General features: G+C 41.5%; 1 protein-coding gene across 1 annotated transcript in view; it reads right to left on the bottom strand.

The window, feature by feature from the left end:
* LOC120065113 (ankyrin repeat and SAM domain-containing protein 1A-like) overlaps positions 1-25817 on the bottom strand; it is a 45166-nt gene that overhangs the window by 11356 nt on the left and 7993 nt on the right. The window contains exons 3-7 of the mRNA XM_039015843.1: positions 24155-24224; positions 8655-8770; positions 1682-1780; positions 1220-1366; positions 801-917 (exon numbers count right to left, since the gene is read on the bottom strand). Of these exons, the coding sequence (XP_038871771.1) occupies positions 801-917; positions 1220-1366; positions 1682-1780; positions 8655-8770; positions 24155-24224 (549 nt within the window). The remainder of the gene's footprint in view (positions 1-800; positions 918-1219; positions 1367-1681; positions 1781-8654; positions 8771-24154; positions 24225-25817) is intronic.

Below are 25817 nucleotides of genomic sequence, written 5' to 3'. Positions count from 1 at the left end.
AAAACCACAATAAAACTTTAGTAACATTCAGAGAACATTCTAAGAATGTTATTAAAAACATACATTGCATTCCCAGAACGCAAACAATTATTATTATGCGTCGTCGTCCCTTCAGCAGCCTCCACCGATTCTGTTCTCAGCATCAACTAAACTCTCTCTATTCTCTATCTTGTTAACTGTGTTCAGGTGTACGGCCTCGACAACTAATTGGACACACCTCATCTTAATGAGTGCTTGTTTCCTTTGAAAAGGGGTCTGTTTTAATATACTAAAAGGAGCAGCTTTGTATGTGTAATAAAACATGACATGCTAGCTCCATCCTGGTGGTGCATTGGACTAATTCCATGCATAGAGAGCAGAAGGTTATAGGTTTGAAGCTCACTGATGCTGTGTCACAATTCAAAAGAAATATATTTGCATGATTAATGCCTAAGGAAATTAATTTCTATCTGTACTTGAATTTAAAAAAAGTTAATACAAAATAAGCTAGCAGTGTTATTAAAAGTCTTATTGAAACATTCAGTAGTAGTTTTAAGGAAGTTATTAAAAAAACTCTAAATACTAATTTTCGTTCTCAGAGCTTTAATAAAACTTCCCAGAAAAACTTTCAAGGAACCAGATTAAAACGTTCTCTGAACCTCCCTGCAACCTAAAAATAAATTTTCCCTTCCGTTTTACTTATGGCTTCGTTTCCAGATCCAATGGGAAACCAAAAACTTATGTTCCCACAACTTCCAAGGAACCAAATGTGCTAGCTGGGATTATTGTTCAAATGTAAGACACTGAGGACTCTTACTAACCCTGATCTGTGAGAGACGGTGAGAGATCTGTGATTTGGTCGGGGCCTCCTCATAGGGCCGCTCTGCCAGAGACGCTATGATTCTCTTCCTGTGGCCCAGAGGGCTGATTTTCAACAGCTGCAGAGATGGGCACAGATCAGAAACAATGGTAACTACATAGGACTACGTTCATATGAACAACACAGGCACTAATATAATATTGACAAACAAGTACAAACCAACAAATATGAATGGAAATACACATTATACACTCACACTGACTGTATACAGTGAGTCTGACACCCATGCTGGCACTCGACAAGCAGACAGAATGGACTCTCCTCAATTATTCAGCTCAAATCTGTTCAGCCTTAAGCTCCGTACAGTGCTGTCTCTTCCCTGAGGCACTACATAATTCACTAACAAAACATTGGCCTCACATTGACAATCTCCAGCTCCCATAGATTCTTCACACAGTCCAAGGTACGGTAGCCACTGGACAGGAAGTTAGGCAGGTACTCCTGGAGGCCTAGCACATCCAACCAGGTGGACAGAGAGGTGCTGCCGTCACAGCCCAGGGCTTTCACCTACAAAGAGGGACAGAAAGGAGATCAAATTACATTCAAATAAAAGCAGGATTTCACAATTTCTTTCAAGATTTTTAAACCGTACCCAATGTCAAAAGGCTTGTTCACATGATTGCTATTGCCACACATAGCTACAGGCTAGATCAAAGTTACTTTACAATACATTTCATTATCATGATTGAAAATACTGTGCACAAACATAGATAATGCACACTCCTTGACACCTTGATGTACGGTGGCTTCTTAGACAGGGATGAATGGTCAACCAGGCACAAGGTTGCAGGCAGTACCCTGGACTGATGATAACTACTGTACCTTGGGCAAGCTGCGTGCTGCACGGATGATCTTCTTTCTGTGGCCAGGGTCAGTGATTCCCATATCTCTAAGGTCTGTGTCCTCCATCACGTTACTGCCCTACACATGCATCAACGCATGCATGCACACGCATAAGTTAATTACACAAGTACCACAAACTGCAGACACTTCCCAAAGTCCACAATATACCGAAACACGTATAAATCCCCTTAAGCTAACTATTAACATAGACATTACAACATCCCCTACACTCTATAGGTCCCTATATGCAATCAATAATACACACAGACACAGACACACACACACACACACACGACCACAAATGAACACACAAGTAAAAGCACACACACACACACACTTATTTATGTCCTCAGACAAACAAGAATTGGAGGACATTGGAGTCAAATAAATTGTGCATGCCAAAGGTAATCAATCTATTTTAATGAAAAACCACCAAGGGAAAAGCAATAAAAACTGCAGCAGCTTTTACATCTGAGCTGCAATGTTGCAATGAAACATTACATTTGCTATGAGGGAAATGTTTAGGACTACGCATCTGTGTGTGTGTGTGTGTGTGTGTGTGTGTGTGTGTGTGTGTGCGTGCGTGCGTGCGTGCGTGCGTGCGTGCGTGCGTGCGTGGGTGGGTGGGTGCGCGTGCGTGCGTGCGTGCGTGGGTGGGTGGGTGCGCGCGCGTGCGTGCGTGCGTGCGTGCGTGTGTGCGTGCGTGCGTGCGTGCGTGCGTGTATGCACATGTGTATGCAAACAGCTGTGGTGTTGGAGACAAGGAATGAGGATTTCACTGCATATAATTGTGAATACAATAAAGTCAACTTAACATTTCCCATTTTCCTTTACAGTAATGATTGACAACAATAAATGTGCACCATTTGTTTTACATAGTTCTCCATAAGAGGCACAAGCTTCGTCATCTAATTCAGGTTTATAGGGGGGAATAAAGATACAAGGAGACCCTTAAAAATGTGGAGCTCAGCATTTTCCCAGTGGACTGCTGCAGAGTGATTCTTCCTGGCCAAGAATGTTCAAATGGAGCTAGTCTTTTCTAAATATGGCATCACTGCTTGTTTCTGGAGCACAATGCAGCAGTTACAGTAACAAGGGATGACAGTAGGAAATTACATACTGATTATCACTAGAACGAGGATCAAACTAATGCAGTGACTGACTTCAGGAATAGCCTGAAATAGATATTTCAACTAAAGTGATTGTTGGATGTTCCAGGAGGTCCCATGGGAGCTTGTCATTTATACTTCATCAGGAAAATATGATTAAGTAATGAATATCTATTTTTGTCCATATCTATAACTGCTTATTACATAACTGCGATACATACAGTCCCTCATCACAAAGGAGGAAGGTGTCATGAAATGAGGAGGCTCTAAAAACATGTATTTTATGATTTGCGATGTAAAAAGCACCAAAAAACCCTATAAGGGAAAACGGTAGGCCATATGAGAGACATGAGAGACCCATTTATGGTTGATGAAACCAATAAAAAATTATTATCAACTTGTAAAAATTAGGAAAATGGGAACACAGCAGTTTATTATTTATGATCCCTCAAAAGCTGCACTTGGAGCAATCATCCCATGCTGAGACAAATCCCTACAGAGTGTATGTGAGCCTGTGTTCTCTGATGGTAGTCATACTGTATCTACATTGATAGGTCTGAAGGGTAGTGCTTCTACACCTGCATTACTAGCTGTTTGGGGTTTTAGGCTGGGTTTCTGTACAGCACTTCGAGATATTAGCTGATGTACGAAGGGCTATATAAAATAAACTTGATTGATTGATTGATTGGTCTAACTCTGATTTCTCAGCAATGAAGAATTTGTTCTATGACACCCTTGCCTTTGGGGTCAGCAGGAAAATGGGGCATTCAGATTTCCCCACTGTGCTTTAGTATAAAAGAGAGGATTTGATTTCTCTCCTATTTTATTAATGAAGATGACATCTTTATATTTGCATCTTTCAGGTCAGTTGTTCACCAACTAATGTGCATCTCTGGCACAGTCACCATTACCTTTGCTACTCATAGCTTCATGATATTGTATTTCTATGTGATTTATAAAGTCATTTGATGATAGGGTTGAACAATATCTCACAGAGTATGTCAACTATTCAACAAAAACGATGCAGGGCAAAACCCAGCACACCACCTCTCCTGATCCAGAATCAGCCCACCAAGCAAATAAAATAATTAACACATCAACTCTGCAGTGATACAATGAATTTGGCAGACAGACAGTTCAATAGGACACGATTGAACCTTTACAACATCTCTCTGACTGCTCTGACCTTTTCAGACACAACCTACATGTCCTTGTAAGTATCTGAGGGTAATATGTCCTGCAGGGAGCTAATCAATTATCTGCTTGGTGCTTCTACACCTCAGACACATTAGTCAAGAGATTAACATTAACATCACAATGCTAATGACCCATTATCCTCATCCTATTATTACCTTATTAAAGAGAGTCTCCAGTACTTTTGTATGGTTTTTAGCCAGTCGTTCTGAGAGTAGGCCTTACGGTCCCCAAAAATGTTACTCTCTTTTTCTCTCTGTTCCGAACGTACTAGACGGCCAGTTCTTATAGCCGTTAGCTGTACACTTATCCTATTCCTCCTCTGTTCCTCTGGTGATGTAGAGGTTAATCCAGGCCTTGCAGTGCCTCGCTCAACTCCCATTCCCCAGGCGCTCTCATTTGTTGACTTCTGTAACTGTAAAAGCCTTGGTTTCATGCATGTTAACATTAGAAGCTTCCTCCCTAAGTTTGTTTTATTCACTGCTTTAGCACACTCTGCCAACCCGGATGTCCTAGCCATGTCTGAATCCTGGCTTAGGAAGACCACCAAAATCCCAGAAATTTCTACCCCTAACTATAACATTTTCCGACAAGATAGAACTGCCAAAGGGGGCGGAGTTGCAATCTACTGCAGAGAGAGCCTGCAGAGTTCTGTCATACTATCCAGGTCTGTGCCCAAACAATTCAAGCTTCTACTTTTAAAAATCCACCTTTCCAGAAGCAAGTCTCTCACCGTTGCCGCTTGTTATAGACCCCCCTCAGCCCCCAGCTGTGCCCTGTACACCATATGTGAATTGATTGCCCCCCATCTATCTTCAGAGCTCATACTGTTAGGTGACCTAAAGTGGGATATGCTTAACACCCCGGCCTTCCTACAATCTGAGCTAGATACCCTCAATCTCACACAAATGATCAAGGAACCTACCAGGTACAACCCTAAATCCATAACCATGGGCACCCTCTTAGATATCATCCTGACCAACTTGCTCTCTAAATACACCTCTGCTGTCTTCAACCAGGATCTCAGCGATCACTGCCTCCTTACCTGTGACCGTAATGGGTCCGCGGTCAAACGACCACCCCTCATCACTGTCAAATGCTCCCTAAACCACTTCAGCGAGCAGGCCTTTCTAATCCACCTGGCCCGGGTATCCTGGAAGGATATTGACCTCTTTTCGTCAGTAGAGGATGCCTGGTTACTCTTTAAAAGTAATTTCCTCACCATCTTAAATAAGCTTGCCCCAATCAAAAAATGTAGAACCAGGAACAGATACAGCCCTTGGTTCACCCCAGACCTGACTGCCCTTGACCAGCACAAAACATCCTGTGGCATACTGCATTAGCATCGAATAGCCCCCGCAATATGCAACTTTTCAGGGAAGTTACGAACCAATATACACAGGCAGTTAGGAAAGCAAACGTTAGCTTTTTCAAACAGAAATTTGCATCCTGTAGCACAAACTCCCAAAAGTTCTTGGACACTGTAAAGTCCACGGAGAATAAGAGCACCTCCTCCCAGCTGCCCACTGCACTGAGGCTAGGAAACACTGTCACCACCGATAAATCCACGATAATTGAGAATTTCAATAAACATTTTTCTATGGCTGGCCATGCTTTCCACCTGGCAACCACTACCCCGGTCAACAGCCCTGCACCCCCCACAGCAACTTGCCCAAGCCTCCCCCATTTTGCCTTCACCCAAATCCAGACAGCTGACGTTCTGAAAGAGTTGCAAAATCTGGACCCCTACAAAACAGCCGGGCTAGACAATCTGGACCCTCTCTTTCTAAAAGTATCTGCCAAAATTGTTGCAACCCCTATTACTAGCCTGTTCAACCTCTCTTTCGTATCGTCTGACATCCCCAAAGATTGGAAAGCTGCCGCGGTCATCCCCCTCTTCAAAGTGGGAGACAGTCTTGACCCAAACTGCTACAGACCTATATCTATCCTACCCTGCCTTTCTAAGATCTTCGAAAGCCAAGTTAACAAACAGATCACCGACCATTTCGAATCCCACCATACCTTCTCCGCTATGCAATCTGGTTTCCGAGCTGGTCATGGGTGCACCTCAGCCACGCTCAAGGTCCTAAGTAATATCATAACCGCCATCAATGAGAGACACTACAGTGCGGCTGTATTCATCGACCTGGCCAAGGCTTTCGACTCTGTCAATCACCACATTCTTATCGGTAGACTCAACAGCCTTGGTTTCTCAAATGACTGCCTTGCCTGGTTCACCAACTACTTCTCAGACAGAGTTCAGTGTGTCAAATCGGAGGGCCTGTTGTCCGAACCTCTGGTAGTCTCTATGGTGGTGCCACAGGGTTCAATTCTCGGGCCGACTCTTTTCTCTGTATACATCAATGGTGTCGCTCTTGCTGCTGGTGATTCTCTGATCCACCTCTACGCAGACTACACCATTCTGTATACCTCTGGCCCTTCTTTGGACACTGTGTTAACTAACCTCCAGACGAGCTTCAATGCCATACAACTCTCCTTCCGTGACCTCCAACTGCTCTTAAATGCAAGTAAAACTAAATGCATGCTCTTCAACCGATAACTGCACACACCTGCCTGCCCGTCCAGCATCACTACTCTGGACGGTTCTGACTTAGAATATGTGGACAACTACAAATACCTAGGTGTCTGGTTAGACTGTAAACTCTCCTTCCAGACTCACATTAAGCATCTCCAATCCAAAGTTAAATCTAGAATTGGCTTCCTATTTCGCAACAAAGAATCCTTCACTCATGCTGCCAAACATACCCTCGTAAAACTGACTATCCTGCCGATCCTCGACTTTGGCGATGTCATTCACAAAATAGCCTCCAACACTCTACTCAGCAAATTGGATGCAGTCTATCACAGTGCCATCCGTTTTGTCACCAAAGCCCCATATACTACCCACCACTGCGACCTGTATGCTCTCGTTGGCTGGCCCTCGCTTCATATTTGTCTGGCTCCAGGTCATCTATAAGTCTTTGCTAGGTAAAGCCCCGCCTTATCTCAGCTCACTGGTCACCATAGCAGCACCCACCCATAGCACACGCTCCATCAGGTATATTTCACTGGTCACCGCCAAAGCCAATTCCTCCTTTGGCCGCCTTTCCTTACAGTTCTCTGCTGCCAATGACTGGAACTAATTGCCAAAATCACTGAAGCTGGAGACTCATATCTCCCTCACTAACTTTAAGCACCAGCTGTCAGAGCAGCTCACATATCATTGCACCTGTACATAGCCCATCTGTAAATAGCCCATCCAACTACCTCATCCCCATACTGTTATTTATTTTATTTTATTTTTTGCTCGTTTGCACCCCAGTATCTCTACTTGCACATTCATCTTCTGCACATCTATCACTCCAGTGTTTAATTGCTAAATTGTAATTATTTCACATAGACCTATTTATTGCCTTACCTCCCTTATCTTACCTCATTTGCACACACTGTATATAGACATTTGGTATTGGTACACTGGGCTGACTGACTAGCTATTCCCAGTCCATACTCAGTATATCAGACCTCTTCCATTGGTTATGTGACCTCTCTAAAAGGTGCAGTCAGTTGCCCCTGACCAATCTCTCATCTATGGCAACCTCCTGTAGACTACAGTACTGAAGCAGCTATGTTATCAGATTGATTAATGTGTTTGCTTTAAAGACCATGTTATTCACCCTTTACAACAGCTTTCTCAGAGTTACACAATCAGTGTAAGTGTTGTTTTGTACATTCATAATTCCAGAGACTTTAAAACAGCACAGCCAGATGAATCTGTCTATGCTTTTCAAAAACAAGACACACAGATGAAGGATTTTAATTTGAGCCAGTTTGCTACAGCAGGAAAATAATCCTGCAGCAACAGGAAATGTGAATTATTATGTGGATTATAATGAATGGACATTTTTGTAGGGGGTGAAAAAAAAATAGTGTATAAAGTCTGTAAATTGTGTAAATTACAAACTTTAGAATCCTTTTAAAAACTCAAATACACTACACGTTTGCATTTCCTGCTGAGCAGGAACATTCTCAGCAACAAAAGAGTGATCAAATTAAGATCCTGCATCTGTAAGAAGCACAAGGGATGTCATAATGATGTAACTTTCTGGTTGAAAATTGTTTTTCTGGCTGAAGTGGCATCAGTTAAAGATTTTTCAGGACTACAAAAATGTCCTTTTTTAAAATCAGTATACAATTTGACCATGACATCACAATAGACAGTCACTACAGCATGAAGTCACTACATAAAAAATGATTCATGCCTCTGAAAAAGGAATCTTAACTTTGCCACAATATATCTCATAGAATTGCAGTTGACGTTAGCAGAAATTGAAGTAACATCCGTACTGTGGCCTCAACAGAGCCACTTGTCGTATCTGCTGATGATTGGGTGAGCTATACTCTGTATGCTATCTGGCTGGGCCAGCATGGGGGTTGAGGTTAAGAACATAAATCAGCCTGCCAAGATAGGTGGGATGGTGGTGACTGGGATTTTACTGTAAATGAGATGGCATGTTAATAGGTTTTGTTGTGCCATAGAATGGAGATGGAAACTAGGAGAGAGAGAAGAAGATGGATAGAGAAAGTGAAGAGGGAGAAAAGGAGATGGAGAGAGATGGAAAGTAGAAAATATCTTAGACATGTTGACTCACCATGTAGCGTAGGTCGTCGAAGCCATTAAGCAGCAGCTTGCTCTCGTACTGTGGCAGCCCCACATGCTCCAGCCACTCACCCACGGGCTGGTCCAGGGCTTTGCTGCAGGCCCCATCTGCCGAGAGAGGGAAGCGCTTCAGCAGGGAAAAGCCCTTCAGCCGGTAGCAGCGGCACTCCGAGGACGAGACATGGCATTGCCACATCATCCTCGGCCAGCACAGCCGAGTGCAGGAGCACCAACAGGGTAGAGGAGACAGGGTCCAGGCTGGGGGAGGGCAGCTCCCACAGAGCAGGAGGGGCCCGGCTACTCTTACACTGGAGATATAGTGGTGGAACCAGCCCGCCGTGATATACTGTACACCCACTGTCGTTACTGTGAGTGTCAATGTCAGGCAAGGGTAGAGGTAGAGTTGGATATGTAGACCCTTTGAATATTGATCACCACGTTCAATTGATTGAGCCAATCTGGCATCTTCCATAAAAATGTTTAGCTAATTACTGACATGAAAATGTATCCCTTTGGTAGGTACATCCTTGACTACAAAAAAGTGTTTGTGACTTTGCCTATGCCTAAAAATGTGTCAATATTTCCAGTACACGAAGCACTAAACAAAATAACTTTCAATGCCACACAAAAATGATACAGTATTACTGGATATCACACTCCACATTGTGTCCTTTGTCCTGGTTAAACCATCATCCTAATCCTTAAAACAGAAAGTATTCCACTAAAGTATGATAAACCACAGTAAGTTACAGCTCCACAGAGTACACTTTGTAGCACTTGTTCACCTCTGTCTCAGTCCCATGGTTTTAGTGGACAACCTGTCTGAGAGCTCTGACGTGGCTCATTGAATAAAGGTAGAACCATGATAAGGTAAGGTATTAATGTAATTTGGATCATGATATTCTCTATAGGATTATTTTCTTACTCCACAAACGGAATGAGAGTCCAATCTCATACACCAAAACTCATGTCACCCGTGTGGCTCCCGACTGTTGATGAAAAACTGATGGAATCAAATCAGAATTCAATTACAAGCCCATTGATAAAACTCCAGCCGCCTGCCCACCTGCCTGCCTGTGAAAAGAGGCTGTATGTCCTTGGTGTTCCCAGAGATCCTGGTGGTAAACCTGGTGCTTCCCAGCATATAGACACTCCTCTGGAGGCTGGCTCATTCAGAGAACATTCTTATCATATCTCACACCAGTAAATCCAAGCTCAGCTCCAACAGAGCGCAGGTGAGCCTCTTGACTCTTGGCTGAGATTTCCACAGGACCACCTTGGTTCAGTTTGCCCCCTCCCCATGCGATAAGCCCCCTCCACCCACCTGGCTCTCCCCCGCTGTGGGTACAGCTAGCTCCAGAAGCCCCTGTGCTCTGGGCAGAGGTTTGCTGCATCCCCTGTCTGATGCACGTACTGTCACAAAGAAGCTTCTCTCGGCTCACACGCTCTCCACACTGCTCCCCTCACAGGGCATAAAGTCCTGATGCTGGATACTCACGAGCCCAGAAAGCAGCCTCAACCGTGCCCTTCCTGCATGCACAACAGGCAGTCTTGATGCTCATCCCCTTTCCCAAATCCCTCAAGATTTCTCTTACCCTGTCCCTCTTGCTCTCTCTCTTCTGCTCTCTTTCTTGCTCGCTACCACATTCCTTCATTCACATAGTCTCAGTGCACTGCAGGGCTGCCGTATGTTGCCTGAAAGAGCAGGTTACAGCTCCACGTATCAGCTCTCTGTTCCTTCCTCTACCTCTCTCTGCCTCACACTCTCACTATATCAATCCCCTCCCTCTCTCTCTACCTCACAGTCTCTCGCTCTCTCACCCTCCCTCTCCCTCTACTCATAGCCTCTCTCCTCTCGCTCACAGCCACTCTTACCCTCCTTCTCCCTCTACCACATAGTCTATGTCTCTCTACTTTACCTCTACCATACAGTCTTTCTCTCTTCCCACCCTCTGCACTGATTAGAATTGCACAGAGGCCCTCTGATCTTGCTAGTGCAGAAAGGACACCGCCATCAGAGGCAGGGAACAGATCTGGGAGCCCCAGATCACAGACCTCTGTATGGAATAAATATGGTATGTAGGTTTTTCCCCTTCTCCCGTTCTAAACCCAGCAGAAAAAGAAACATCCTCTCACTGTCAACTGCGTTTAATTTCAGCAAACTTAACATGTGTAAATATTTGTATGAACATAACAAGATTCAACAACTGAGAAATAAACTGAACAAGTTCCACAGACATGTGACTAATATAAATGGAATAATGTGTCCCAGAACAAAGGGGGGGTCAAAATCTAAAGTAACAGTCAGTATCTGGTGTGGCCACCAGCTGCATTTAGTACTGCAGTGCATCTCCTCCTCATGGACTGCACCAGATTTGCCTGTTCTTGCTGTGAGATGTTACCCCACTCTTCCACCAAGGCACCTGCAAGTTCCCGGACATTTCTGGGGGGAATGGCCCTAGCCCTCACCCTCCGATCCAACAGGTCCCAGACGTGCTCAATGGGATTGAGATCCGGGCTCTTCGCTGGCCATGGCAGAACAGTGACATTCCTGTCTTGCAGGAAATCACGCACAGAATGAGCAGTATGGCTGGTGTCATTGTCATGCTGGAGGGTCATGTTAGGATGAGCCTGCAGGAAGGGTACCACATGAGGGAGGAGGATATCTTCCCTGTAACGCACAGCATTGAGGTTGCCTGCAATGACAACAAGCTCAGTCCGATGATGCTGTGACACACCGCCCCAGACCATGACGGACCCTCCAGCTCCAAATCGATCCCGCTCCAGAGTACAGGCCTCGGTGTAACGCTCATTCCTTCGATGATAAACACGAATCCGACCATCACCCCTGGTGAGACAAAACCATGACTCGTCAGTGAAGAGCACTTCACTTTTCCAGTCCTATCTGGTCCAGCGACGGTGGGTTTGTGTCCATAAGCGACGTTGTTGCCGGTGATGTCTGGTGAGGACCTGCCTTCCACAGGCCTACAAGCCCTCAGTCCAGCCTCTCTCAGCCTATTGCGAACAGTCTGAGCACTGATGGAGGGATTGTGCGTTCCTGGTGTAACTCGGGCAGTTGTTGTTGCCATCCTGTACCTGTCCTGCAGGTGTGATGTTCGGATGTACCGATTCTGTGCAGGTGTGATGTTCGGATGTACCGATCCTGTGCAGGTGTTGTTACACGTGGTCTGCCACTGTGAGGACGATCAGCTGTCCGTCCTGTCTCCCTGTAGCACTGTCTTAGGCGTCTCACAGTACGGACATTGCAATTTATTGCCCTGGCCACATCTGCAGTTCTCATGCCTCCTTGCAGCATGCCTAAGGCACGTTCACACAGATGAGCAGGGACCCTGGGCATCTTTCTTTTGGTGTTTTTCAGAGTCAGTAGAAAGGTCTCTTTAGTATCCTAAGTTTTCATAACTGTGACCTTAATTGCCTACTGTCTGGAAGCTGTTAGTGTCTTAACGACCATTCCACAGGTGCATGTTCATTAATTGTTTATGGTTCATTGAACAAGCATGGGAAACAGTGTTTAAACCCTTTACAATGAAGATCTGTGAAGTTATTTGGATTTTTACGAATTATCTTTGAAAGACGGGGTCCTGAAAAAGGGACGTTTATTTTTTTGCTGAGTTTACATGGACAGTGATTTCAAAGCTTGGCTTCCCAGTGCTTAACAAGGGATATTAAAACAAAGACAATTTTCAAGCGCTAGCTTATTAGCAGCTGGCTTTAACTCATTTACATTTCTCTTTGATGATAGGACTTGGGGGCAACACTTATTCAAGTCTGTGCAGCGCTCACTCACACATGCACACACACACCTGCGCACACACTCGCACGGACGCACACACACAGTGCTTTAACAGAGTGACTCTCATACTGTCAAACATAGTGACTCTCAAGTCCTTGTCATTCGATACCCCCCATTCTTCAAGATGACAGGAGAGACATATTCCATTAACTTCTGTTTTCATGTTAGCACATATCACAAACTATTTTTGGAATAAAACAGTTGATGCATGAAGTTTACAGGTCAGATTACTGCTGGAATCATACAGTGAAATGCCACAGGATGATACAAATGGGCACACAGACATCTATTGACATAAATCCAAATAGGCATTAGCACCCACCTATGCAGGGCTGCTTACTGCTTCAATCACAGGTGTTATCTGGATGCAGCTGCAGGCATAGAGTAATTATTCAGGCTTTCAGTCTGCCTGTGAACACCTCACACATCACATCCCCAGCCAGCTGACCAGAGGAGGAGAAGTGATGGTTACAGAAGCAAAGTGAGGAGCAATCGATTGAGCTCCTGCCGTAATTGGCCAGCTGTGACCCAGTTGCTGTGCCTTAACGATCAGGTAAAGGTCAGGGCCCAGATTCACAAAACCTTCTTCTTAACTGCAATCTTTTCCTTAACTATAGACTTAGAAAGTTGAGCAAAGTTTCTATTCCTCAAAAAGGTTATTGGAAATGTTCTTGCGTAATTTCTTATGTTTCTCATTATGCAAAAAGTTAAGAAGAAATTAGATTCTTGAAAAGAAAGCTCTTGGATTTGCTCTTGGAAATGTTTTTAATTCCAAGATAGCTAAACCCTTGTCATAAACTCAGGGCAGTGAGAAAATAAGCTAATGAAAGCAATTAATGCAATTGTTTAATTCACTCACAAACTTCATCTGAAAGTTTCAGTATTAATATTTGAAACTCAAGAGGGTGTTTTAGAATTGTAATCTCAGAACGAAATATGCTAACATGATTGTCATTGCTAGCTAGATAGCTAGCTAAATTGGTTGCCTAGCGAGAATCATCTTAAGAAGATATTTAAGTTTGTAAGAAGATATTTGAGAGGTTCGTAAGAAATTCATGAAATCTTAAGATATTGTGGAGGAATTGCACTTGCAAACTATCTTATGAACTGCTTATTTTTTTTCTTAAGAAGCTTCTTAATATGTTGCTTAAGAAGTGTTTTGTGAATCTGGGCCCTGTCTTTGTGACCACACATCCAAGCTAAGAGCAAGAGCTAACGCTTATAATTCATAATCAAGAACAGACAGCCCTCCTATTAGACACACTCTGAGATAGAGAGAAAGGGAGGGGGAGAGAAAAGGAGAAGACAGAAAAGAGACACACAGAAGAAGATGAATAGTGAAGGTGATGAAATGTGCATGTGGGGGAGATGAGATGGTAATGAAAAATAGGAAAGATTGGAGAACACTCATTACGTTTCAGTCAGACCCCTCTCCTTTCCCCCTTCCCCCCAAGCTTCACCCATGTCAGCTCCTTTACTATATCACTCAAACAACGGCTGTATAAAACACCAGCCCTCACCACCCAATTACAGCCATTCATTTGGGACGATAACCCGTCCCAGGGACCAGTGGGCCTAATTACTGACTGACAGAGGGTCACTCCATCGCTCCTGTTACTGTTAGGGGGAACTGGGTCACCAGCTCAGCCTGGTAAATGGGTCTTGACATCCAGTTTGGGCTAGTGTGCTTTTGCATAGGGAAAGAGAAAGCTACCTAGGTCTAGACTTGGCTCAGAGGGAAACCAGACAGACCTATTTAGGGAGAGGTAAACGCTCTACTGCCTAGATGAAGCACTGCCTATTTTATCAGCGTGAGAGGAATGTTTGCTCCCTGTCAAACACATCAACAACTCTACCAAAATGAGCCGCAGAGTTGAATTAATTCACGGGAACGGAAGACGGACTCTATTCCTTTGAACGTCAGAAGAATGGCATACACAAACTGAGCTGCAGAATGTCTCCTGTGTGTTGTTAGGAAAGCTCTCTCTCTCTCTCCCTGCTCCCTTTTAAGCTCATTTACTCAATGCTCATGTAACAGACAATTGAAGCACCTTCAAACCACAAATGCAAACAGCACAATGCTTAAGCATTCAAAATGCCACATGGAATTGCAGGGATGTTTCTAGAGGCAACTTGGCACAGCAGTCTCATATTAAAAAATCGTATAGTTTAGAATTAATTAGCACAACTTGGCTCCAGGCCATCCCTGGGAAATGATCTATGGAGAGAGGGGGATGGGAGGAATGGGAGAAAATGGAGCTATTTTACAATGGTGGGATAAGGGAGGGTAGAAGAATGACAATTTGGCTTCTCCCTCCCTCACTCATTCTCTCCCCCTCTCTCTCTGGAGGGGGGGGGGGGGGGGGGGGGGGGGGGCACACACCCCCTCCCCAAGTCCAATGACAGAGTAATACACCTGAGTACAATCAGGAGATAAAATCAGCAAGCTATGACTCAGCTAAATCTGTGACAGCCTCCTGCTAAGTCTTCTGTATGACAAACATAAATACAGAACTAGTCTAGTAGCACCATCTACATCAACAAACACATCAATTACCGTATTTTCCAGCCACATTACGTAGAGTACAATAACCTCAGGTATGAATGAATAAAAAAAAAAATGTATTTATTAAAAATAAATAAATAATTGCCTTTACCTCCCTTATCTCACCTCATTTGCTCACATTGTATATAGACTTATTTTTCTACTGTATTATTGACTGTATGTTTTGTTTATTCCATGTGTAACTCTGTGTTGTTGTATGTGTCGAATTGCTATGCTTTATCTTGGCCAGGTCGCAGTTGCAAATGAGAACTTGTTCTCAACTAGCCTACCTGGTTAAATAAAGGTGAAATATATATTATTATTTTTTAAATGAAAAGAAAAGTTAATTAAATGAATATCCAGTGGTATCAAGAAATTGGGATAAAATACATATTTTTAAGTGAAGGAGAGGAAAAACTAAATTGGTGAGTTTCATGACAGTGGTTATGACTAATGATCATAAATGATGTATCAAGGACCATTTATGGACGTTATGACTGAGGCCTGTTCAGTGTAATGGGCACACATCGTCAGAGGGAGGCAGCTGTGCTGTATGATGTCATGAAAAAGACCCCAGCACAGTGAGCCTGCAGTGGGTAGCTAGCTATTTCTGCTAATTAATTAATAAGATACTGTACATTAGGCCCACCTACAATACATGTTACAACATTAAGCCTAAAGAGTGTCATTATCAATATGAATTTGACAAAAAATCCTCATAGGAAAATGACCCATAATTCACTGAGGTACATAGTCTTATAGAGAGATATGAGTTTGACAAAAAATCCTCATAGGAAAATGACCCATAATTCACTGAGGTACATAGTCTTACAGAGAGATCAGGCTGTTGCGCAATGGAGATATCATATATCAAGTTGGGAATGTAATCTAAACAAATTCATCCATTGCCAGTTGGCTTCCCCCTGAGTGTAGCCTGAAGGACAGACTCGATGAAGCAGAGCATCAATTCAGCCAATATTGAGACACAGCACAGGAAAAATGACAGTCAAGTGAGTTTTAAATTAGATTTATTTTAAAGTGGAAATACACTTCACCCCACAAAAACCCCATACAGATTACGTAAGTTGCACACACAACTAATGACACATTGGATTGTTTCGATTTATGGGGGAAACAAATCTTCATATAATTTATTTTATTTTATAGTACTTTTTTGGGGGGGGGTGGGGGTAGATCAGCTTTAATATTTCAGATAGATTGTGGGTACTATGAATTTAATTGTTTGCATAATTTCTAATCCCAATATATATATTTTAAATTATTTACACTTTTTCCCCCCAACCCTACCAACCCCTACCCTGATTGGAGTAAACTAATGGACAACAATACTTCTACTGCTACTTACAGCTATTTTCGCTCACATTTAAGGTACATAAATACATATACAGTATATTCCTAATTTCCTTCTTTTCAAGTTCTGGATTTTCACCCACTGCGGCCAATCCACCAATCATTGTGATTTTATCTCCAACCCTCCGATGTCCACAGATGAACCCATCTGTCCCAGTATAATGCAATTTTGCTATTTCCTTTTGCAATACATCCCTCCATTTCACTGTGATGTCTTACGATGGTTCTGAACCTCCCTATTTGTTTTGTTTTTTTACAGATATTGCCCTGAAAATAAATACTTTAACCAAGAGTATAATGATATTTCCCATTGACTGATCGTGTCTTATCAGATCCCCTAAGGTATACAGTTTGCAGGTCCATCTGGACCCTGATATTATGGCATAACAACCATTCCTGGACCTGACTCCAAAAGCCGATGGACAGTACCAGAAAATATGCTCTGTTTCCGCATGGCAGAGTCTGCACAAGGCTGACTGTTCAATGCCCCATATATTGAGCATTCTTTTTGGAGCAAGTATTTTATATAATAGCTCAAATTGAAACGAACAGATTGATGAATCAATTGTTGTTTTATATATCAGTTCATAGACCCGATGCCAACTAGAATTTTATACGACATTGGTGTAAAACATTTAGACTTTAAGTGAAACTGATACATTTTCGATTTATACTAATCATTTTAAGCATTTTATGACTTTTAATGGGTGGCAGAAAGACTAATTCTTTAATTTCTTCTTTAAGTAATTGTCTCTTCCAATTTTGTGGAAGAGCCGCGATGAGTTGGTTAGAATTTTGTCTTATACCTTCATACACTGTTGTTAGTTGCTTGTGTGACATAATTTTACCGGCCTTGTTTACAATGTTCTTCATAAATATTATACCCTTCTTGTACATTTTTTCCCAATATATACAATACCGTTCAAAAGTTCGGGGTCACTTAGAAATGTCCTTGTTTTTGAAATAAATCTGAATTTTTGTTCATTAAAATAACATCAAATTGATCAGAAATATAGTGTAGACATTGTTAATGTTGTAAATGACTATTGTACCTAGAAAAGGCAGATTTTTAATGGAATATCTACATAGGCGTACAGAGGCCCATTATCAGCAACCATCACTCCTGTGTTCCAATGGCACGTTGTGTTAGCTACTCCAAGTTTATCATTTTAAAAGGCTAATTGATCATTAGAAAACCCTTTTGCAATTATGTTAGCACAGCTGAAAACTGCTGTTCTGATTAAAGAAGCAATAAAACTGGCTCAAAACAGCCAGAAATAAAGACCTTTCTTCTGAAAGACTGGTGTTTGCGAGTACTAATGAAGCTGTCAGCTGAGGACCATCTGTTTCTCAAACTAGACTATCTAATGTACTTGTCCTCTTGCTCAGTTGTGCACCTGGGCATCCCACTCCTCTTTCTATTCTGGTTAGAGCCAGTTTGCGCTGTTCTATTAAGGGACTAGTACACAGCATTGTAAGAGATCTTCAGTTTCTTCAGTTTCACGGAATAGCCTTAATTTCACAGAACAATAATAGACTGACGATTTTCTGTAGAAAGTCCTTTGTTTCTGGCCATTTTGAGCCTGTAATCGAACCCACATATGCTGATGCTCCAGATACTAAACTAGTCTAAAGAAGGACAGTTTTATTGCTTCTTTAATCAGCACAACAGTTTTCATCTGTGCTAACACATTTGCAAAAGGGTTTTCTAATGATCAATTAGCCTTTTAAAATGATAAACTTGGATTAACTAACACAACGTGGAACACAGGAGTGATGGTTGCTGATAATGGGCCTCTGTACGCCTATGTAGATATTCCATAAAAAATTAGCCGTTTCCAGCTACAATAGTCATTTACAACATTAACAATGTTTCTACTGTATTTCTGATCAATTTTATGTTATTTTAATTGACAAAATAATTTGTTGTTCTTTCAAAAACAAGGACATCTCTAAGTGACCCCAAACTTTTGAACGGTAGGGTATATATTTTTTCAATCAGTACATTGGAGTTTAGCCATATTATTAGCTGTAATATTAAATATGCCTTTTCTGGAGGATGAAATTGAAATTGTACCCAACTCTGTATGACTTCTTTTTAAAAGGACGATACTTTAAACAGAGTTCCATTGTCAATCCACCTAAAATGTAAAATTTTCATCTGGCAAAAAGGCAAAGAGACCAATCTTAAGCAATGGATGGGCCTCTCTTAGTCGAAAACCAGTTTGGATTTAGATACAATTTTGGTACAATGGAGGCTTTATGAGAGAGATTTAAAGCCTTAATATCAGAACTCCTTTTCATTATGTAAATATGCTCGTTTAACTTAATCTGGTTTGCCATTCCAAATAAAGTGAAATATTTTTGTTCTTGCATGGTTAGAAAAGGACTCTCCTGGAGTCATTAGAGCCATGAAGAAATATGTCAAATGTGATATCACTAGAGAATGAATCAGGGTAATCTTCCTGTAAATGGATAGGTGTTTCCCTCACCACATTTTCAAGATTCTATCTATTTTGCTATGTTTTCTTTCAAAATGTATTGTTGCAACTTCGCTAAACTTTTCCAGGATAGGTACACCAAGCATATCGACTTACCATCCACCCATTTAATCCGGAGACCACATGGCAATTTAAAGTTTGTGTCTTTTAGAGACCAAATCCTTAATATAGTAGTACACTTATCATAGTTGGGTTTTAGTCCAGAGAAACTGGAGAAATTATCCAGGTCCTTAATGAGGCCCTTCAAGGTTGAAGATTGATGACTCAAGAGAAAACTTGAATCATCGGAGTACATTGATACTTTTGTCTCTAATCCAAACATGTTTAGCCTTTTAATGTTATCATTAGCTAACAGTTCAATGGCCATTATAAATAAGTATGGTGACAGAGGGCAACCTTGTTTTATACTTGACAATTCAAAGTTATCAGAGAAGTAACCATTATTTATTATTTTACATAAAGGGTTGTTGTACATTACTTTTACCCATTTTATTAAAAATTCTCCAAAGTTGAAAAATCCTGGCACTTGTAAACAGATTCTAGACATACTGTATCAAAGGCTTTCTCAAAATCTGCCATAAAGATTATACTGTACCTGGTTTCCCTGCACTCTCATAGTTTTCCATTATTTCTAGTAGTTGTCTAATGTTGTCTCCAATATATCTTCCTTTTAAGAATCCCGTCTGATCGTGATGAATTGTTGTACATAACCGGTAGGACCTTTTTTATTCTATGAGCAATACGTTTTGCTCATTGCTTCGCAACATTGAAGGGTGAGGGGCCTCCAATTATTTTTACGAGACGGGGTCTTTGTATTGCTCCCCTGGCTCCTGCTTCAGTAGGAGAAAAAACCAGTCTCTCTGATTGTGTGTCCGACAGTCTGCCATTTATACATGAGTAATTAAAACATGATAGTAATGGATATTTCAGTAGTTCATAAGAAGTTGTATATATCTCTATTGGAATGCAATCAAGACCAGGGGTTTTCCCCGTCTGATAGAAATCAGTTGCCAACCATAGCTCGTCATGTGCAATTAATACTTCACAACAATACTTTTTTTCTGTTGCAGATAGTTTAATCTGATTTTTTGGGAGAAGGATATCACAAAACTCATCGTCAAGTGAGGTTGAAGGAACTTGACAAGAGAACAATGTTTAAAAAATTTACTTCCTCCTAAAAATAAATTGTAGGATCTTTTTGGTTGTGTTTCTATATTGAAGGTTTAGAAAAAACTTTTTTGCAGTTCTCCATCCAATTTGCTCAGTTTTTTTATAAAGATGAAACCCGATCTTTCCTGAATAAATTCCTCAAACTCCTTTTGTTTCGCGTCTAGATTATTTAGTGCCTATGTATTACATTTATCTACACCATTGATTTGTAATGTTAGATTTTAAATTTCTGTTGTAAGTCTTTTCTCCATTGACCGATAACATTTTTGTTTTTGGGATGAAAGTTTAATTGAATGGCATCTAAAGGCACACTTAAAGGCATCCCATATAATAAGTGGGTCCCCTGAACCTGTATTGTTCAACAAAAGGTATGTCATGAATTCCTTCGTTTTTGGTAAGAATGTAGTGTCAGTCAATAATCCCTGGTTAAATTTCCAATATCCCTGTCCTCGTGGAAAGTTTGTCATTGTCACAGTTGAAGTTAGAAGTTTACATACACCTTAGCCAAATACATTTAAACTCAGTTTTTCACAATTCCTGACATTTAATCCTAGTAAAACTGTCCTGTTTTAGGTCAGTTAGGATCACCACTTTAATTTTAAGAATGTGAAATGTAAGAATAATAGTAGAGAGAATGATTTATTTCAGCTTTTATCTCTTTCATCACATTCCCAGTGGGTCAGAAGTTTACATACACTCAATTAGTATTTGGTAGCATTGCCTTTAAATTATTTAACTTGGGTCAAACGTTTCGGGTAGCCTTCCACAAGCTTCCCACAATAAGTTGGGTGAATCTTGGCCCATTCCTCCTGACAGAGCTCGTGTAACTGAGTCAGGATTGTAGGCCTCCTTGCTCGCACACGCTTTTTCAGTTCTGCCCACACATTTTCTATAGGCTTGAGGTCAGGGCTTTGTGATAGCCACTCCAATACCTTGACTTTGTTGTCCTTAAGCCATTTTGCCACAACTTTAGAAGTATGCTTGGGGTCATTGTCCAAATAGAAGACACATTTGCGACCAAGATTTAACTTCCTGATGTCGTGAGATGTTGCTTCAATATATCCACATAATTTTCCTGCCTCATGATGACATCTATTTTGTGAAGTGCACCAGTCCCTCCTGCAGCAAAGCACCCCCACAACATGATGCTGCCACCCCTGTTCTTCACGGTTGGGATGGTGTTCTTTGGCTTGCAAGCATCCCCCTTTTTCCACCAAACATAACAATGGTCATTATGGCCAAACAGTTCTATTTTTGTTTCATCAGACCAGAGGACATTTCTCCAAAAAGTACGATCTTTGTCCCCATGTGCAGTTGCAAACCATAGTCTGGCTTTTTTGTGGCGGATTTGGAGCAGTGGCTTCGTCCTTGCTGAGCGGCCTTTCAAGTTATGTCAATTACAGGACTCGTTTTACTGTGGATATAGATACGTTTGTACCTGTTTCCTCCAGGATCTTCACAAGGTCCTTTGCTGTTGTTCTGGGATTGATTTGCACTTTTCGCACCAAAATACGTTCATCTCTAGGAGACAGAATGCGTCTCCTTCCTGAGCGGTATGATGGCTGTGTGGTCCCATGGTGTTTATACTTGCGTACTATTGTTTGTACAGATGAACGTGGTACCTTCAGACATTTGTAAATTGCTGCCAAGGATGAACCAGACTTGTGGAGGACTACAATGTTTTTTCTGAGGTCTTGGCTGATTTATTTTGATTTTGCCATGATGTCAAGCAGAGGCACTGAGTATGAAGGTAGGCCTTGAAATACATCCACAGGTACACCTCCAATTGACTCAAATGATGTCAATTAGCCTATCAGAAGCTTCTAAAGCCATGACATCATTTTTGTGAATTTTCCAAGCTGTTTACAGGCACAGTCAACTTAGTGTATGTAAACTTCTGACCCACTGGAATTGTGATACAGTGAATTATAAGTGAAATAATCTGTCTGTAAACAATTGTTGGAAAAATGACTTGTGTCATGCCTAAAGTAGATGTCCTAACCGACTTGCCAAAACTATAGTTTGTTAACAAGAATTTGTGGAGTGTTTGAAAAACAAGTTTTAATGACTCCAACCTAAGTGTAAGTAAACTTCCGACTTCAATTGTATATGGAGGGATATGTTGATGATCTGATCACATTCAAACCTTAATCAATACCTTTTTCACTTTTGGCACCATAAAAAAGGATACCAGAAAATTATCAATCCGACTAGCTTGATTAAGTCTCCTCCAAGTATATCTTATGAGATCCGATTTTTTGAGCCTCCAAATAGCCGTCAATTCCAACGTATCCATAATTATCATAATCTCTATGAGCGCTAGAGGGTGATTGTTGGTAGTATGATTGCCTTTATGGTCTATTTACGTACTTAAAAATGTGTTGTAGTCCCCTATCATTACAATAGAGTTATTTGTATCTTGGAGACTAATTCGATTATTATAAATATTTTCAAAGAAGTTTGAATCGTCATTTTTCGGTCCATATAGATTTATGAGCCATAACTTTTTACCATCAAGTAGTACATTCAAAGCAATCCATCTTCCTTTTGGATCTAGGTTAACAGATTGCACCTCAAGATCTAGATAGTTTTTTTATTAGAATTATAACACCTTTTGAATTCCTTAGCACCGTGACAGAAATAGATTTTACCATCCCACTTTTTTCCCAAGCCACTTCATCAGAATGTATCGAATGATACCTTTCATGTAAACAATAAATAACGTAATCCTTTTCCTTTAACCATGTAAAAACTGCTCTTCTTTCCCTATTATCGCCAAACCATTGGAATTATAGCTAGCTATACTCAATTCACCAATTACCATGTTGGACTCTATTTGACAAACTTACCACTATCCTAGTCACCATTTTGAGATACTTATCCATACCTACCAGTGCCACCAGAATCAATGCCTGTCTGTTATCCACGTAGATGTACCATAATAGATGCCCTGCTAAACATACTGTAGCCCCAACTGGCTCTAAGTAGACCTCTAGTTATCCTACAATTTCCGTCCCACAAAATCTTCCCCTTCCCAAGTAGAGATGTCGTCCCTGTGACTGACAGACCACCCCCGTACACATAGATCCTAGGGCCCTTAAGAGGTTGGGACACTTGAAAAGAGCACAAAGTGCCACTTACAGAACAAAACCAGGTTAGTAGCCATAAGCATGTCTAACCCTTTCGCCTCGGTTATACTATATGTAATTATTTCATTTTTATACGCAAACATTAATTCCTTCCCACAATTGAAAAATTATAATGTAGGCACTTCCTACAAAAGATTGTTATCTTTATCAAGGACAAGCAGTAGAAAATCAACATTTAGGCATGCAGATATTATTTATTTTATATTACAGCTTGTGATTCCATCCTATATGGTCCCTAACATCATTACCCTATAGAAACGGCTGTTTGATGCTTACAAGCACACGTCCCATCCACACATACACATCAACACCTCTCCCATTCCACCAATACTCCCACCTACACACTCACACAGGCCCTCACGCACACACATAAACAAACAGTTGTTCCATCCCCAGAGCCTAGCTCAAGAGTAGACTTGCTATGTGAATGCATATACCATTGTAGTTGTTTGAGAGGCGTACCAAAATTGAGCAGGGATGGGAAGATTTGATAAGCCAATGTATATTCCTGGCTGATGGAGCTTGGATACCCCCCTTCCCCCAACACACACTCACGCTGGTCCCCTGTGGAGACCCTTATTCCCCGGTACCCCCTGTGCAGTCAGACCATTATGATGCTGTGCTGCCAAGGCCACAGTATTCTGCCCCCTCCCTGATTGTCAGAGTGTGACCATCCCCCAAAGGGTTACTGCAGCCAGTGTTGCCAGCACTGCCACTACCTTGGTGGGCTACTCCACCACAATTCCCACCGGCTATCATTTATGTCTTAGATAATAGGGTTGTTGGCTGTTAGTGAGACTGTACATCGAAGACACATTCTACCTGTAATGAGGTAAAGGTTAACCCTTTACCAGGACACTCTATCACAAGGCTGATATACAGCTTACTGCAGCATTTACCTACATTAAGGTATTCAAGACATTACAAATAAATAACATTTACCTGGGGATATGCACTGCTTGTCATTGGACGATTCGATGCCTGCTCCAATCAGGTTCATTATCTTGTCAATCTGAGGAGGAGGAGCAGAACAAACCAGATATGGTTACCCTAAGATTCAACAATAGCAGTATTAAACATATTCAGCCTTTCCATAACACAAATAAACGTAATATATATATTTTCAGAGTCTGTAACCTTATCCTTTACTGCTAACATTTCTTAAGACAGGCCAAATCCTTGATTAATAAGCTTCAACATTTGCTCATACATCTTGTGTCTGTATGTTTACAGACAGTGTAATGTTGATTGAACATGGAGGCTGACTGAGGAGGAGGGCTGAAGATGGAGGAGGGTTGTTTAAGAGTAACATGCTGACCACACCGCTCATGTCGCGTGTGCGAGCGTTGCAAAATAAATGTACACAAACATGTTATTCAATCATTGCTCCCACATTGCTCGCGCGTGTCAACAAGTGTCTACATAGCCAGGCGCTAAAATAGAACTTGTTTCTATTTGTGGCGCTTGACGCGCTGCAAGTCCCGCCTCACCCATCTCCTCATTGGTTTTTAAGAGCATATTCCCACATGGGAAAATGAACTGAGGTCCACACTCCAGTCCAGTTGGTGGTGGTAATGCACCTTAAAGTTGGTTGCCAACTGCCATACAAAGTCCGATGAAGAAGAAGAATCCTAAAGGTTGAGATTACTAGAAACAAACTCGGTTTACCCTTTTATTTGTGGATTAATTGTCAGGGTAGAGGACCTTGTGCATTTCAGGTAAAATAACAACCCAATGTTTATATCCCAGGACAAATTAGCTAGCAACAGCAAGCTAGCTAGCTAATTTGCCATAAATGTTAAATGCTTTTCAACCTGCCACCAAATTAATATAGTTGGTTCAGAGTTCATTTTGATATTCCAACCTGCGTGTCCTGATCGCGTCTGTCTGAACAAAAATCATCATGCGCACACGGACGCATGTGCGCAAGCGGTCTGGTCAGCATTTACACAAAAATGTTGCTAGCGTTTTAATGGTCATTCACACTCCCTCCACCACTCAGCAAAAACACAGCAGGGTAATAGGGTCACCCACAATTTAAAGCGTTTGAACCTTGTGTGCACGAAGCCCAGGGGAAAGTGGCAGGCCAAATAGCTTAAGATCTCTGCAAAATGACCTTTATGAGATTAAATAAAGCTCTCTGCCTCTTCTCTGAACAGAAAGGGAAAACATGCAGTATACAGAGAGAAACAACAAGCCTGCCTGGAGGTTAACACAGAACAATACAGCACATTATGGACCTAAAACCTCTTCTCTCTTGGAAAAGAAAGGATAATAATGTATCTTATAAAAGCAAAGTCAAGAAGAATATTGCAGTAATATTGTACAGTTCAGCCTTGTATTTTTGTGTGAGAACTGGTGTGACATTCTCCAGCACCCTTTCCTCTTGACAGACTGGGATTATGGGAAGAGAGCTTCTCAGAGCCATGGAGGGCGCTAACTGTACACTAACTGTTCAAGTGGTAGCTTATGCCATAATACAGTGCTATGATTATGCCATAATACAGTGCTGTGATTAAATCTGTATTTTATACAACTATAAGAAGATGAAAATCTGAATTTGCTTTCACTAATTACACTGGAGACAAAGAAAGGGCTATTTGAT

The sequence above is a fragment of the Salvelinus namaycush genome, chromosome 20, assembly GCF_016432855.1.
Source record: "Salvelinus namaycush isolate Seneca chromosome 20, SaNama_1.0, whole genome shotgun sequence".
NCBI lineage: Eukaryota > Metazoa > Chordata > Actinopteri > Salmoniformes > Salmonidae > Salvelinus > Salvelinus namaycush.
Note: the sequence above shows the minus strand (reverse complement) of the source record. Positions and strands in the feature narration are given on the sequence as shown.